General features: G+C 39.9%; 1 protein-coding gene across 2 annotated transcripts; it reads right to left on the bottom strand.

The window, feature by feature from the left end:
• Positions 1 to 595: 595 nt before the first annotated feature.
• On the bottom strand, positions 596 to 10,475 carry LOC110494602 (serine/threonine-protein phosphatase 4 regulatory subunit 2-B). 2 transcript variants are annotated; one of them, XM_021569815.3, is made up of 9 exons: positions 10,171 to 10,475; positions 9,301 to 9,382; positions 8,822 to 8,992; positions 4,113 to 4,206; positions 3,126 to 3,163; positions 2,928 to 3,002; positions 2,667 to 2,828; positions 2,324 to 2,577; positions 596 to 2,117 (listed from the first exon to the last, which is right to left on the bottom strand). In XM_021569815.3, the coding sequence occupies exons 1-9, from the start codon at positions 10,289 to 10,291 to the stop codon at positions 1,774 to 1,776; spliced, it is 1,341 nt and encodes a 446-aa protein (XP_021425490.1). In that variant the 5' UTR covers positions 10,292 to 10,475; the 3' UTR covers positions 596 to 1,773. The 2 variants fall into 2 exon arrangements, with proteins under 2 accessions (XP_021425490.1, XP_021425491.1); XM_021569816.3 differs by having other exon boundaries at positions 2,667 to 2,807.
• Between the last annotated feature and the right edge of the window lie 3,088 nt (positions 10,476 to 13,563).

Here is a 13,563-nt window from a genome sequence, read left to right as displayed (position 1 = left end):
CATCCAGCCAAATTGACACAACTGTGGGAAGCATTGGGGCCAACACGGGCTAGCATCCCTGTGGAATGCTTGACACCCTGTAGAGTTCCTGCCCCGACAAATTGAGGCTGTTCTGAGAGCAAAAGGGGGTGCAACTCTGTATTAGGAAGGTGTTCTAATATAGGTGTTAAAATAGTTATACACTGTGTATAACCTAACAATTCTCATACATCTTCTGTTTGGTCTTAAACTGACTGCAGTTTGAGGATTTCAAGAATCCATAAGTAACCGATCAGGTTGTCTGCATGACTGCATTATGGCCCTTTGAGCCAAAGCCTAGACATTAGTCTTCAGCTCTTAAGACCTCAGGCAAGGGACACATTGTACAACCTGTTCAAATACAAAATGTGACCGAGGAATAGTCTTGAACTGAGCATTTATTGGCTAAATGGCCATAAATTCACATTGTTTTCAACACATGTATTTAAAAAAATTCTGCAGAGGTGTTGAGGTTGTGACATAGGTCATCTGATACCAGTCGGGTTAACATGCAGCTTTTAAAGCAGCTCAGTGGACTAAACGATATGCTTCACGGGTAAGAAAGCATGACCACACAAAAATGTGAACATTTATTGCTTTATCTGAATACTGCATTGAAAGCAAAATCATTCAGAGTATACACAGAAATTATACAATTATATGGTTTCACAAAGGAAGTGAACACATACTGTATTACAATCTACAAAAGTCTACTTTACAGAAATTTAAAATTCTAAATATCAAAAGTACAGCTATAGAAAGAAACCAGTAACTGCTCTGGATATCTGTCAGTCAAACAACTTGGTGACATCACAATCCAAATTGGAAGTCATCTTGTACTTACAGCTGGTTTTGGAAACTAAACTGGCTGCCACAAAATAACATTTTACAAAATAAGTAGTTGAGTTGAAATGTTTATATAAATTATGGTGCCCCCAAAATGATATAATCTTATATCTGAAGGTAAAAGTAGCATGTTACATTACTCTTCGAGTTGGATCGGTAGTGCCTCATAGCAAAGACAACAGACGCATTTTAAAAAGGAGAATATGGTCTCACATGGAAAATCTAATACAATACTCCATCTCACGAGGAAAATAGATTTTTTTAAATAACATAGAAAGATACTTTTTCCTCAACAGCCAAGATGGCGGCACATGAGTAAAAACAGTGGTATGGGCTGGATGCTGAGGCTCGAGCTTCAGTCAAACAGAAATGCTAGCTAGCTCATCTCTGGAGTAAGTAACTAACGGCATAAATAATGAAGAGGTTAGTTAGCAGGGTTAGCTCGGTCCTGACTCTGGTGGTTTGGCAGGGGTGATAATCCACAGAGAAAAACAACTGGCTACAGGAACAAAACTGGGCCTGCTTTACCTGTCAAATACTCAATCTGATGAGAAAACAATACCCAGGTGAACACACCGTCCAATCAGCACAGCTTGAACAAACATCATATGCAACCCAAAAGACTGACCAAGGCTGAAACAAAGACCTCTGGAGACCACAAGCCTTAAAAAGAAACTCTTAAATAGAGTGTAGGGGAAGAAAATAATCCAGTTAAAAAATCTTCAATTGAAAATTAAAATGTGGATGTCCACATCAATGACAGGTGGTCATTTTGAGGAGTAGCCAAAATGTAGACAAGGCGTAAAGTATCTAGGGGACCAGGATGGAGTAGCCCCTTCACCGGTGACACTCAAGCTAGACTTGAGGACAGATGTTCTTAATGGTCAATAGATCGATCCTGAGGAGCTGTTAGTCCTGCTCCATGGGCTCTTCACTGGTCCCAGTGTCCTGGCTGCCACTCTCCATGGCACCCTCTGCAGCTGGCTCAGGAGTACTGCTGGAGGGAGCAGGGGCTGCCTCTTCCCTGGATTCATTCTCCGCACTGTTACAGCTGCTGGCGCTACTGCTGCTGACTGGGTCACTGCCCTCATCGCTGTCCCGGGCCTCAGGGTTCTTCAGGACGCCAGCAGTGGCCTGCTGTTCTGACTGGTCCATGTCATTACCTTCCTCTTGGGAGTCACAAGGTACCTCCCCCTCTGCCTGCTTATCCGCCCCGGGCCCTGCTGATGGCTCCGACTGTGTGCTCGATGGCTCTGTGGGACAGGCAAGGAAACAAAAACAGAGTAAGCTATGTTAACTGGGTTCTCATAGATCTGGCACACAGATAAGCTGAACTTGCAATGAACACCTCAGAATTCAGGCAACTCCTGGTTCTGCTCATACACTTACTAATATCCACAAAGGATTTCACCAGCAATGTATACCGGCATGATGGAAAAAGGTGAACATTTAGTCCTACCTTGGTCTTCACAAGTCCCAGCAGTACTGGCAGCCTCACTGTCCTCCTCCTCCTTCTCCTGGACCATGGACTCTGTCTCTTCCGACAAGCTGTCAGCATGGCAGGAGCTGAGGGTGTCCACCTTCTGCTCCTCCTCTTTATCTTTGTTGAACTTGAGCCTCTTCACCTCGTGCTGCTCTGCCTCCATAACCTCCTGATCGTCATAGTGCTTGTTCTTCACAGAGCTCCCTAGCGTATCCGATGCTGACACCTCACTGAGAAAGAAGATTCAACACGCATTAAATTCATAAAAGAACGGTAGGAAGTGAGTATCACATGGTCTTTTGGGTAGCAACTGAAGTACCTGGAATGTGTGTCATGTCCCTGCTCTGTGGTAGGATCTTTGTTTTCTGTACTGTCCGGTAGACCGTTTGTCGCTAGTGAGCTGACTAGAGAGAGTTTTGGTCTGTTCAGCGGCCTGGGGGTCCCTGGGCCATTAACTTTCCTGCAAGAAAATAATAAGAGACTAAGAAAAGTGAGGTTTACTTTCTGCATTTACCTTTAGGCAATTATCACTGATGTGAAACTAGGATGGGAGAATGAGAACCTGTCCTATGCGCTTTACCTCTCTGTAAAAGCAGATGAGTTTCCAGGCAACATAACACCATTAATTCTATTCACACCACTGCATCCGTTTTTCCTTCATGACAGAGAGAAACATCACAATGACAATTCCGAACATCATATAAACTTAATAAAACACACCTCTGTAAAAATGTTTCATTGCTATAATGTATAACAATAAGGAAAAGACAACCCTTACTCTGAGGTAGGATGCACACAGCTGACCACCATCACATTCTGGGAGAAGAAAAACCCTATTACAAACACTGCAATATATAAATACTATTTTATTGAGATATATATATATACACACACACAGCCAGTCAAAAGTTTGGACACACCTACTCATTCAAGGGTTTTTCTTTATTTTTACTATATTGTAGAATAATAGTGAATGCATCAAAACTATGAAATAACACATGGAATCATGTAGTAACCAAAAGTGTTTTTATATTTCAGATCCTTGATGGTTTTTGCGACTGCACTTGAACTTTCAAAGTTCTTGACATGTTCTGCATTGACTGACCTTCATGTCTTAAAGTAATGATGGACTGTCATAATATGGACTTGGTCTTAACAAATAGGTCTATCTTCTGTATACCACCCCTACCTTGTCACAACACAACTGACTGGCTCAAACGCATTAAGAAGGAAAGAAATTCCACAAATTAACTTTAACAAGGCACGCCTGTTAATTGAAATGCATTTCAGGTGACTCTACCTCATGAAGCTGGTTGAGAGAATGCCAAGAGTGTGCAAAGCTGTCAAGGCAAAGGGTGGCTACTTTGAAGAATCTAAAATATATTTGAATTTGTTTAACACTTTTTTGGTTACTACATGATTATTATTGTGTTATTTCATAGTTTATGATGTCACTATTATATTACAATGTAGGAAATAGTCAAAATAAATAAAAACCCTTGAATGTGTAACTTTTGACTGGTACTGTTAATGATAGATATATGTGTGTATATCTCCCTCTCATTCATATATATATATATATATATATATATATATATATATATATATATATATATATATATATATATATATATATATATATATATATATATATATATATATATATACACACACACATACATGAGATATAAAATATATATATATAAATAAAAAAATATATACACACACACTATAAAAATCCTATCTAATGTGGCACTGAACTCACCTTCTCAACACCTCTGAGGAATTTCTCTGTTCCTGTGTAATTCCTCTTGGGTTCTGTAAGCAGCTCACACAAACGCTGGATCGTAAATGGAATTCTGAGGGAATGATGGTAAGGAGTTGATTAAAACAAACCCGATTTTGCTGCGAAGAGAGAATAATTAGATAATTTATTCTGGTATTGCCCCCATGTAGCTTGTTTCTGGTCACAGGTTCAAGAGTGGCTGAAAAAGCAACATTGATTTAAAATGAACACTACAAACAGCAGTGTTGGGTGATTTGGAAAGCCATAGTCAATCAACAATATAATAATACTCGTAGGAAAGGATTTCATCTTTATCTCTGTGGATACTATGCAATTAGAAATGTTTCAAATTCATGTAAGACATCACAGCACAGTTGAAAATTATATGGCACATGGAAATCAAAAGAGGGTGATGGGTGAGATGGGCTGTGAGTAGCTCAGGGGTGATAAGAGAGCTCATGATCGGTAATGGTCATTACTGGAAAACCCTACATATAATGTATAGCGGAGATGTCAGTACTATTTATTCAATTAAATGTCATGTGTATAAAAAATATATATATTTATATGAATGCTGTGTATAAAAGTACCATGTATGTAAAATAAAAAAAAAAGCTGTAAAAACTAAAGTGAAAAACAGACTAGCTGAAGAAAAGAGGCCTAGCTAAAGAAAAAAAAAGTGATAATATTAGATAGTGCCTTCAGAAAGTATTCATACCACTTGACTTATTCCACATTTTGTTGTGTTATTGCCTGAATTCAAAATGGATCTCACCCATCTACACAGAATACCCCATAACGACAGTGAAAACATGTTTTTAGAAATGTTTGCTAAATGATTGAAAATGAAAAATAAATATCTAATTTACACAAGTATTCACACCACGGAGTCAATACATGTAAGTCTAAGAGTTTTACACACCTGTATGGTACAATATTTTCACATTCATTTAAATATGTGTCAAGCTCTGGAAAGTCTTGCTTTAGATTTAAGCCAAAACTAACTACACCACTCAGGAACAGTCAATGTTATCTTGGTAAGCAACTCCAGTGTATATTTGTCCTTGTGTTTTAAGTTATAATCCTGCTGAAAGGTGAATTGGTCTCCCTGTGTTTGTTAGAAAGCAGACTGAACCAGGTTTCTCTAGGATTTTGGCTGTGCTTAACTCTATTCAGTTTCTTTTTATCCTAAAATACTCCTGGTCCTTGTCGAAGACAAGCATACCCAAAACATGATGCAGCCACCACCATGCTTGAAAATATGAAGAGTGGTACTCAGTGATGTGTTGTATTTTCCCCAAACATACTGCTATGTATTCAGGACTTAAAGTTAATTTCTTTGTAACATTTTTTGCAGTTGAACTTTAATGCTTTGTTGCAAAAAGGATGCACGTTTTGGAATATTTGTATTCTGTAACGGCTCCTTTTCAATGTCATTTAGGTTAGTATTGTGGAGTTACTACAACGTTGTTGATTCATCCTCGGTTCTCTCCTGTCACAGGCATTAAACTCTAACTGTTCACCATTGGCCTCATTGTGAAATCCCTGAGCGATTTCCTTCCTCTACAGCAACTGAGTTAGGAAGGATTTTTATACACCATCCAAAGTGTAAGTAATAACTTCACCATGCTCAAAGGCTATTCAATGTCTGCTTATTTATTTACACCCCCCCCCAATAGGTGCCATTCTTTGCGAGGCATTGGAAAACCTCTCTGGTCTTTGTGGTTGAATCAGTGTTTGGAATTCACTGCTCGACTGAGGGGCCTTAGAGATAATTGTATGTGTGGGGTACAGAGATGAGGTAGTCATTAAAAAAATCATGTTAACCACTATTATTGCACACAGATTGAGTCCATGCAACTTATGTTACTTATTAAACACATTTTTACTCCTGAACTTAAAGGGGTTGAATACTTAGACTCAAGACATTTCAGCTGTTCATTTTCAATAAAATGGTTTAGAAAAACAATTCCACTTAGACATTATGGGGTAGTGTGTGTAGGCCAATGACAATATCTCAATTTAATCCATTTTCAGGCTGTAGCAACAAAATGTGGAAAAAGTCCAGAAAATATTGCCAAACTTCAATGAGACTTTTAATTACATAAATATAGGCTAAGTGGCCAGTCATGTTTGACAAATAAATTGAAGGATAATTAACATTAACGTCTAAAGGCTTGATTCTGTCGACATACTTGAAGCACGGTTCGTTCAGATCAAATGGTCACAAGACCAGAGTGAAGGACAGTGCTTGTTGCGCATCGCTCATCACCCACCTTAAATCTGAGCGGAGGTGGTGAGCATTTAGAAACTATTTAAACAAACTTAACTGCTTATAACCTGGATATTTTAGGTAATTTTATGAAGCATGCTTTACCTTGTTTCAAAGTAGCCTAGCCAAAAAAGCTACCATAGAAATGCTGAGGCAATTATTTTACAAATACTTAATATGCAATTGAAACCAGGAATTTTCTCATGTTCTACTGGTTTTCAAATAAACTTAATTTTATTGTCCAGCAGCCAAAGGCATAATCCTAGTCAAATTAGTAACCTATGCTAGTTGATGCATCTTTAGATTTCCCCTCTTAATTTCTAATTAGGGATGCACAGATTACATTTTTGACCAATATCCAATATTTTCCTTGCCAAAAAAAAACGATATTTAACATATTTGTGGACTAGTACAGTTAAATAGTTGAAACACACAAAGTTATTTTGTTGGCATTTACGTATGTCCCCATTACCAGTAAAACTGCACTGTTGGTAAAGGGCTTGTAAGTAAGCATTTCACGATCAGGTTGTATTCGGCGCATGTGACAAATAAAGTTTGATTTGATTTGACATAATCACAAACCTTTTTTCACTCACTTGCTGTTTCATTGTTAATTTTTTCAGTCTCAACCAGGATTTCATCATACATGTCAAGCAGTGAAGTTTCAGCTCTGTGGCCTCTTCTGCGATGCGCACTGTCACCGTTTCCATCTTGTCCAGCTGTGGCTAACATTTCACATAAACCCTGTTTCTTGTCTGCATCAAAGTAGCGGTCCTTGTACCTAGCATCGTGGCAACACAGTAAAGAGGCTCAGAGAGAATGCCACCGAATCGCTTGTTCACAGCCTTGAGTACTTTTGCAAGTTTTAAACCCACGGTCTGTCGGCAGTTTTGTTGAGCAGGTGTTCTATGCCATGACAGAGGGTAAAATGTCTGCAGCAGACGCAGTTGATGAGCTTATTTCTCAAGTCAGTTGTGGAGCTAGGAGTGTGTTCATGTTCTCAAATAACATTGAAATGGCAGCAGCGGTATGAGAACCGGCACATTCTTGAGCATGCAATAGGGCTGTCGACCAACTGTGCTGTCAGACTCAGCATGCTCATGGGCCGGACATTGCGGGTACAAATGTCAGTCGTGAAGCTAATAGCAGTGACGCACATTGCAAGTAGCTCATGGATGTGCGTTTCAACAACACTGTAACTCCGGTAGGGCAACATCTGAAAAATAGCACCTACCTGGTGGTGTGTACCGGGGCTCAAGGTGCTCGACCAGTCGGTGAAAGCTAACATCATCCACAACAGAGAACGGTTGATTGTCAAGGGCAATGAATTCCATTATCTTGGCGTTAATGGATTTTGCCTTTGAGTTGTCTCGCTGAAATGTTCTTACTCATTCAAATGACTGCTCGTCTTAAACTTGTTTAGTTGTTGGAAGTGTGCGCTTAGTATTTTTCTGATTTTATTCTGTGTAGCGCTGTATTTTTGTGGCATCATTACGTCATCTACCCACATTATATAGGCATGCACGTCAGCTTTGACATCGGTTTTGCACATCGGTGTTAAACTAGACCGACATCGGGCCGATGCTGATGTTGGCATTTTTAGCTAATATCGTCTGATTCCGATATGGTTTCTGATATATCGCACATCCCTATTTCTAATGGATACTTTCATCTCAGTCCACTTGCGCGTGCGGTGAGCTTTTGAGAGGTGTTTTCCTCTAATTGCATTTGCGCATAGCCTACAGCCATGTGTGCACTGTTGAGCTTATGATATGAATAAATAAATATTACAGTTTTAAGCTAAATAGTCTGATCTGTTGCATCAGCCTCATTTCCTTTTTACATGTTTAATGTGCAGTGTTTGAATGCATTTAGGATCTGTCGGCCAAGAACCGTCTCAGAGTCAGTTTTTAACCTGTTTAAAGCCCTGTAGGGAATTATTTATAAAGACATAAAAAAAGATTTGGTAGTAATTGTAATGTTGCAACATTTTATAGGGTACCAGGCTACCATCCTCCAGCAGAGAACTAAAGGAGAATTTTGAGACCGTCTTGATTGAATATTCAAAGAAGCCAATTGTGTGTGGTCACATTTTTTGTCTGATTCTCTATGGTAAAGATAGTAATGCATTTTATTTTGTAAATTGGTTCCTTGCATCGTACAATTATGTAAAAATTGTGTTACTGACGTGTTTTTTTTTGAGAAGTAAAAAAAAATTGAACAGTCCTACTAGGCTGAGGGACAAGTGGCTAAAAAAGTGAATGTCAAGCCCTGCTACAGTACATGTGACATCTAGAAATGCCTATCCAGTAGATGGCGCCATTGTATAACCACCACAAAATCAGCAATAGTGAACTCCAGATGGCATCACATGACTGTAGGAAAACAGTTGCCTAAAGGTTTTGCTGGTACCTACCCATTGTATCCATTCACAATCTTCAGTATCCTCTCCTTCATGTCCTCAAATGGAATGGACTCCACATTGGGATTGGCTACCCCCCTTTGATCGGGTGCTGAGGCTATGAAGTCATCCATCACCTTCTCCAGTTTGAAGAGGAAATAGCTTTTAAACTGGGACCACTGGACCCTGGAGAAAGAGTACACATTTCTTAAAAGGAATAATCCACATTCCTATGATTTAACTTGTTAAATAAAGCAAAATGTGAGAATATGATGCATACACATGTTTTTGCATTTCAAGATTATAATAACTTAGCTAGCAACATGTAAAATTTGTAATTTAGTTATACACCACATGCAGAAAAGACTTGGCATGGCCTTGGCATATTCCATAATTTGAACCAGTGGTGTTCAAGTTTTCCCACTGAACATGCCTCATCCTCTCATATGCATGAAATCTGTAGCTCCAAGCTTGTCAATAGGAACATTACTTACATGGTTTCTCCAGTCTTGGCAACATGACACAGAAACTGATCTAGCAGGGGAGCCACTTCTTGCGTCCCTTTCTTGTCAAAGTCTGCAGAGAACAGTGATATCAAATCAGTGAGCACAACAGATAAGGAAACTGAGTGATTCGCTTGCTTATTACTATCTAATGAATGGGGATTTGTGGCTACAACACTGTCAGTGTGTTTTAGCCATTCAACTAGCTAGCTAGCCAGCTTCAGACAAGCACCTGCCAAATGGGGATAATCAAGTTAATGACACCAACTGCGAATTTAATTGAGTGTTCGCATAAAAGGCTGCCCTTTACAGCTAGTTGTGGCAATTGAACAGCTACAAGTGAACACAACATTAGCTCACTAGCCACCTAACTAACACTAGCTAGGGTACCATTTACATAACAATTAGCTAGCTAGTTAGGCTTAACTTAATGCCAATGTATTATCTAGATAGCTAACGTAACTAGCCAGCTAACTACCGGTAGTTAATCAGTTCATTAGCTTAGCTAGCTGGGTGTCAAGCTAGCTAACGTTAGCTATGTGGCGATGGAGTTGTCAACACCATCATGGTTAACTAGCTAGCTACATTGTTGAATCCAGAAATACACATAGGAAACAATTACATAACGTAGCTCGCTTGATAGCTTTTCTGGAGGTTTGAGAATTGAACGCTACTAGCTAAGCAACGTTGCTTCTTCTTCCGAATTTTAGCATTAGCTAGCTGACTTGCTAACATTAGCTTATAGCTAGCTAGCTACATTCAACACCTGGCGATATAACTAGCTAACCACTGTGGAATCAAGTAAACAACACGTCTGCCTCTCAATCGAAGTATTACGCTATTCATAAGAACCAAAATAACCTTTGAGCGCCTCTTGGAGTGAGTTTATTTCCATCATGTTCTCTGTCAATCTCTTGAAACCAAGAGGCAGACTGATGGTGGCTACGTTCTCAACACAAAAAAAGTAGGGAAGAAGAAGCATTTTAATATGGCGCTCGTGAGGTCACTGCCTGTTGGCAGACAAGCGGATCAGATTCAGAAAGTACAGGGAGTACGCTGCTGTTCAACAAGTTGCACAATGGAACACTGGAGGGGAAAAGAACACTTGAGACTCAACGAGAGTAACAGACTACTGTACCATCCTCATCTGAAAAGTAGCCGGCCTTAATAGTTTTGAAAGCATGATCTATCTGTACATTGAACATTCATTATGGCTGGCCATCCAGATTGATACTGAACAAAAATATAAACGCAACATGAAACACTTTCAAAGATTTGACTGAGTTACAGTTCATATAAGGCAGGTATTCCCAAACTGTGGTTTACGCCAAATAAAAATGTGATTTACATTTTTCTTCACATTTTGAAACAGTACATGTATATTTTCCAACTGGCTATACATTTGGGTGTAGTTTTTCTCTCCTGAGTAGCCTCGTTTCACTGCCGATTATTTTTTTGTTTTTAACCATCTTTTGTTCAACGAAACACCACAATGGCAAATACAGGTAGCCTAGTCAAATAATTAACATCCATTCACATTAACCGTTACTCTCTCTCTCTCTCTCTCTCTCTCTCTCTCTCTCTCTCTCTCTCTCTCTCTCTCTCTCTCTTCACTCTTGCGCAGACATTTAGAAATTAAACATGACAATTAGAAAAATAAGCCAAGGGAGTTTGATCGAGAATACAGACGATTTTCGAGTAGTAAGACATGTATAAAAAGCAGCAGATGCCATTAATAAGAAGGGGCTAAAAGCTCTAAAATGGTGAGCTAACGAGTGGCTTGGACAGGCAAGCCCCATACTATCGTGGAGGACTAATTTCTTCCTAATGCGGCAGAAATGGCTGGGGCAACGCTGGGGGGAAAGGCCCAAATAACTATACAGACAATGCCTTCATCAAACAACACTGTTCCACGATGCATCAGTGACATGGCAGGATATGTTTTCTAACAAGTACCGCTTCGCATACAAAAAGTTGGTGAATTATATATGTTACAGCTGGATGAGTCAGATGTGGCGAGCCTGGCACAGCTCCTGGTATTTGTCCGTTACGTTTATGAGGGGGCAATTAAAGAAGACATCCTCTTCTGCAAATCACTGGAAACCAGGCCAACATGAGAGGATATTTTTTAAGTACTGGACAGCTTTGACATCAAATGGACTTTGGTTGTCAAGATATGTTGGTATCTGTACTGATGGCGCAAAAGCCATGACAGACAGACAGAGTGGAGTGGTAAGCGCGTGCAAGCAGTTGGATACACTGCAGCATCCACAGAGAGGCTCTTGCTGCCAAGGGAATGCCTGACAGCTTGAAAGACGTTTTCGACACGACAGTGAAAATGGTTAACTTTGTTAAAGCAAGGCCCCTGAACTCTCATGTATTTTCTGCATTATGCAATGATATGGCCATGTAACGCTTTTACAACATACAGAAGTGCACTGGTTATCAAGGGGCAAAGTATTGACATGTTTTTTTGTAAATTGAGAGACAATCTTAAAGTTCTCTTTACTGACCATCATTTTCCCTTGTCTGACCACTTGCACGATGACAAGTTTCACACACAACTGGCCTATCTGAGTGATATTTTTTCCTCACCCGATTGATCTGAATCTAGGATTACAGGGACTCTCCAATATGCCAGACAAAATTGAGGCTATGATTTTGAGGCTATGATCATTGTATGATTTGTGTGCAAATGAACTCAAGCTTACGGACAATGTCAAATGTGATATAGTGAAGCACCTGAGTGAGCTGGATGGGCAATTACTTTCCTGAAATGGACAACACAAACAACTGAATTCGTTATCCCTTTCATGCCCTGCCTCCAGTCCACTTACCGATATCTGAACGAGAGAGCCTCATCGAAATAGCAACAAGCGGTTCACTGAAAATGGAATTTAATCAGAAGCCACTGCCAGATTTCTGGATAGGGCTGCGCTCAGAGTTTCTTGCCTTGGCAAATTGCGCTGTTAAGACACTGATGCCCTTTGCAACCACGTACCTCGGGCCTCACTAGCATGAAAACTAAATACAGGCACAGACTGTGTGGAACAAAAATGTAAGACTGAGACTCTCCAGTACAACCCAACATTGCAGAGTTACGTGGGGTGGCAGGGTAGCCTCGTGGTTAGAGCGTTGGACTAATAACCAGAAGGTTGCAAGATTGAATCCCTGAGCTGACAAGGTAAACCCACTGTTCCTAGGCTGTCATTGAAAGTTTGTTCTTAACTGAATTGCCTAGTTAAATAAATGTTTTAAAAAAATGTCTATCCTTTCAAGCAGACCGTTCTCATTAACCTGTGGTGAGTTATTTACCATTTTTGATGAACAAATAAGGTTGTATATGTAAGACGGCTAAATGAAGAGCAAAATTATTTATTATTATATTATTATTTTTGCCCTGGTCCTATAAGAGCTCTTTGTCACTTCCCACAAGCCGGGTTGTGAGAAAAACAAATTCATTCTTATGTTTAATAAATGTATCATATAGTGTGTGTGGCAGGTTTACAACGGCAAAAGACAACATTTGAGAGTGCACTGACGCTGGTGCTAGAGGGGGTACGCAGCTGGAGGTTGAATGTTTGAAGGGGTATGGGGCTATTATAAGGGCACAAGGCAAGACCCAGATGCAGACACAGGAGGCAGATGGTTAGAGTCTTTGTTGTTTAATTATAATCCAAAAGGAGTAGGCAAGAGAATGGTTGTGGACAGGCAAAAGGTCAAAACCAGTCCAAGAGGTAAAGAGTGTCAGGCAGGCTCGATGTCAGGGCAGGCAGAAGGGTCAGGCAGGCGGGTACGGAGTCCAGAAAAACAGTAAAGGGTCAAAACTGGGGAGACTGGAAAAATAGAATAGAAACCAGGAGCACGGGAGAGCACGCTGGTTGACTTGAAAACATACAAGACGAACTGGCACAGAGAGACAGGAAACACAGGGATAAATACACTGGGGAAAATAAGCGACACCTAGAGACAATCACAAGAACAGGTGAAAAAGATCAGGGCATGACAACTATAAAAAGTTTGGGAACTGCTGATATAAGGAAATAAGTCAATTGAAAAAATTGATTAAGCCCTAATCTATGGATTTCACATGACTAGAAATACAGATATGCATCTGTTAGTCACAGATACCTAAATAAAAAAAAGGTAGGGGTGTGGATCAGAAAACCAGTCAGTATTTGGTGTGACCACCATTTGCCTCATGCAGCTTGACATTTCCTTTGCATAGAGTTGATCTGGCTGTTGATTGTGGTC

This window comes from Oncorhynchus mykiss, chromosome 17, assembly GCF_057628025.1.
Source record: "Oncorhynchus mykiss isolate SJ-2025 chromosome 17, ASM5762802v1, whole genome shotgun sequence".
Classification (NCBI taxonomy): domain Eukaryota; kingdom Metazoa; phylum Chordata; class Actinopteri; order Salmoniformes; family Salmonidae; genus Oncorhynchus; species Oncorhynchus mykiss.
This window is presented reverse-complemented; position numbering and strand designations above follow the sequence as displayed.

Coding starts and splice junctions, on each gene's coding strand:
- LOC110494602 (XM_021569815.3), bottom strand. CDS start 10,291: ATGCTTCTTCTTCCCTACTTTTTTTGTGTTGAGAACGTAGCCACCATC. Junction 8,993..9,300: donor GCCAAGACTGGAGAAACCAT/GTAAGTAATGTT, acceptor CTCTTTCTCCAG/GGTCCAGTGGTCCCAGTTTA. Junction 2,829..2,927: donor TCATCTGCTTTTACAGAGAG/GTAAAGCGCATA, acceptor CACTTTTCTTAG/TCTCTTATTATTTTCTTGCA.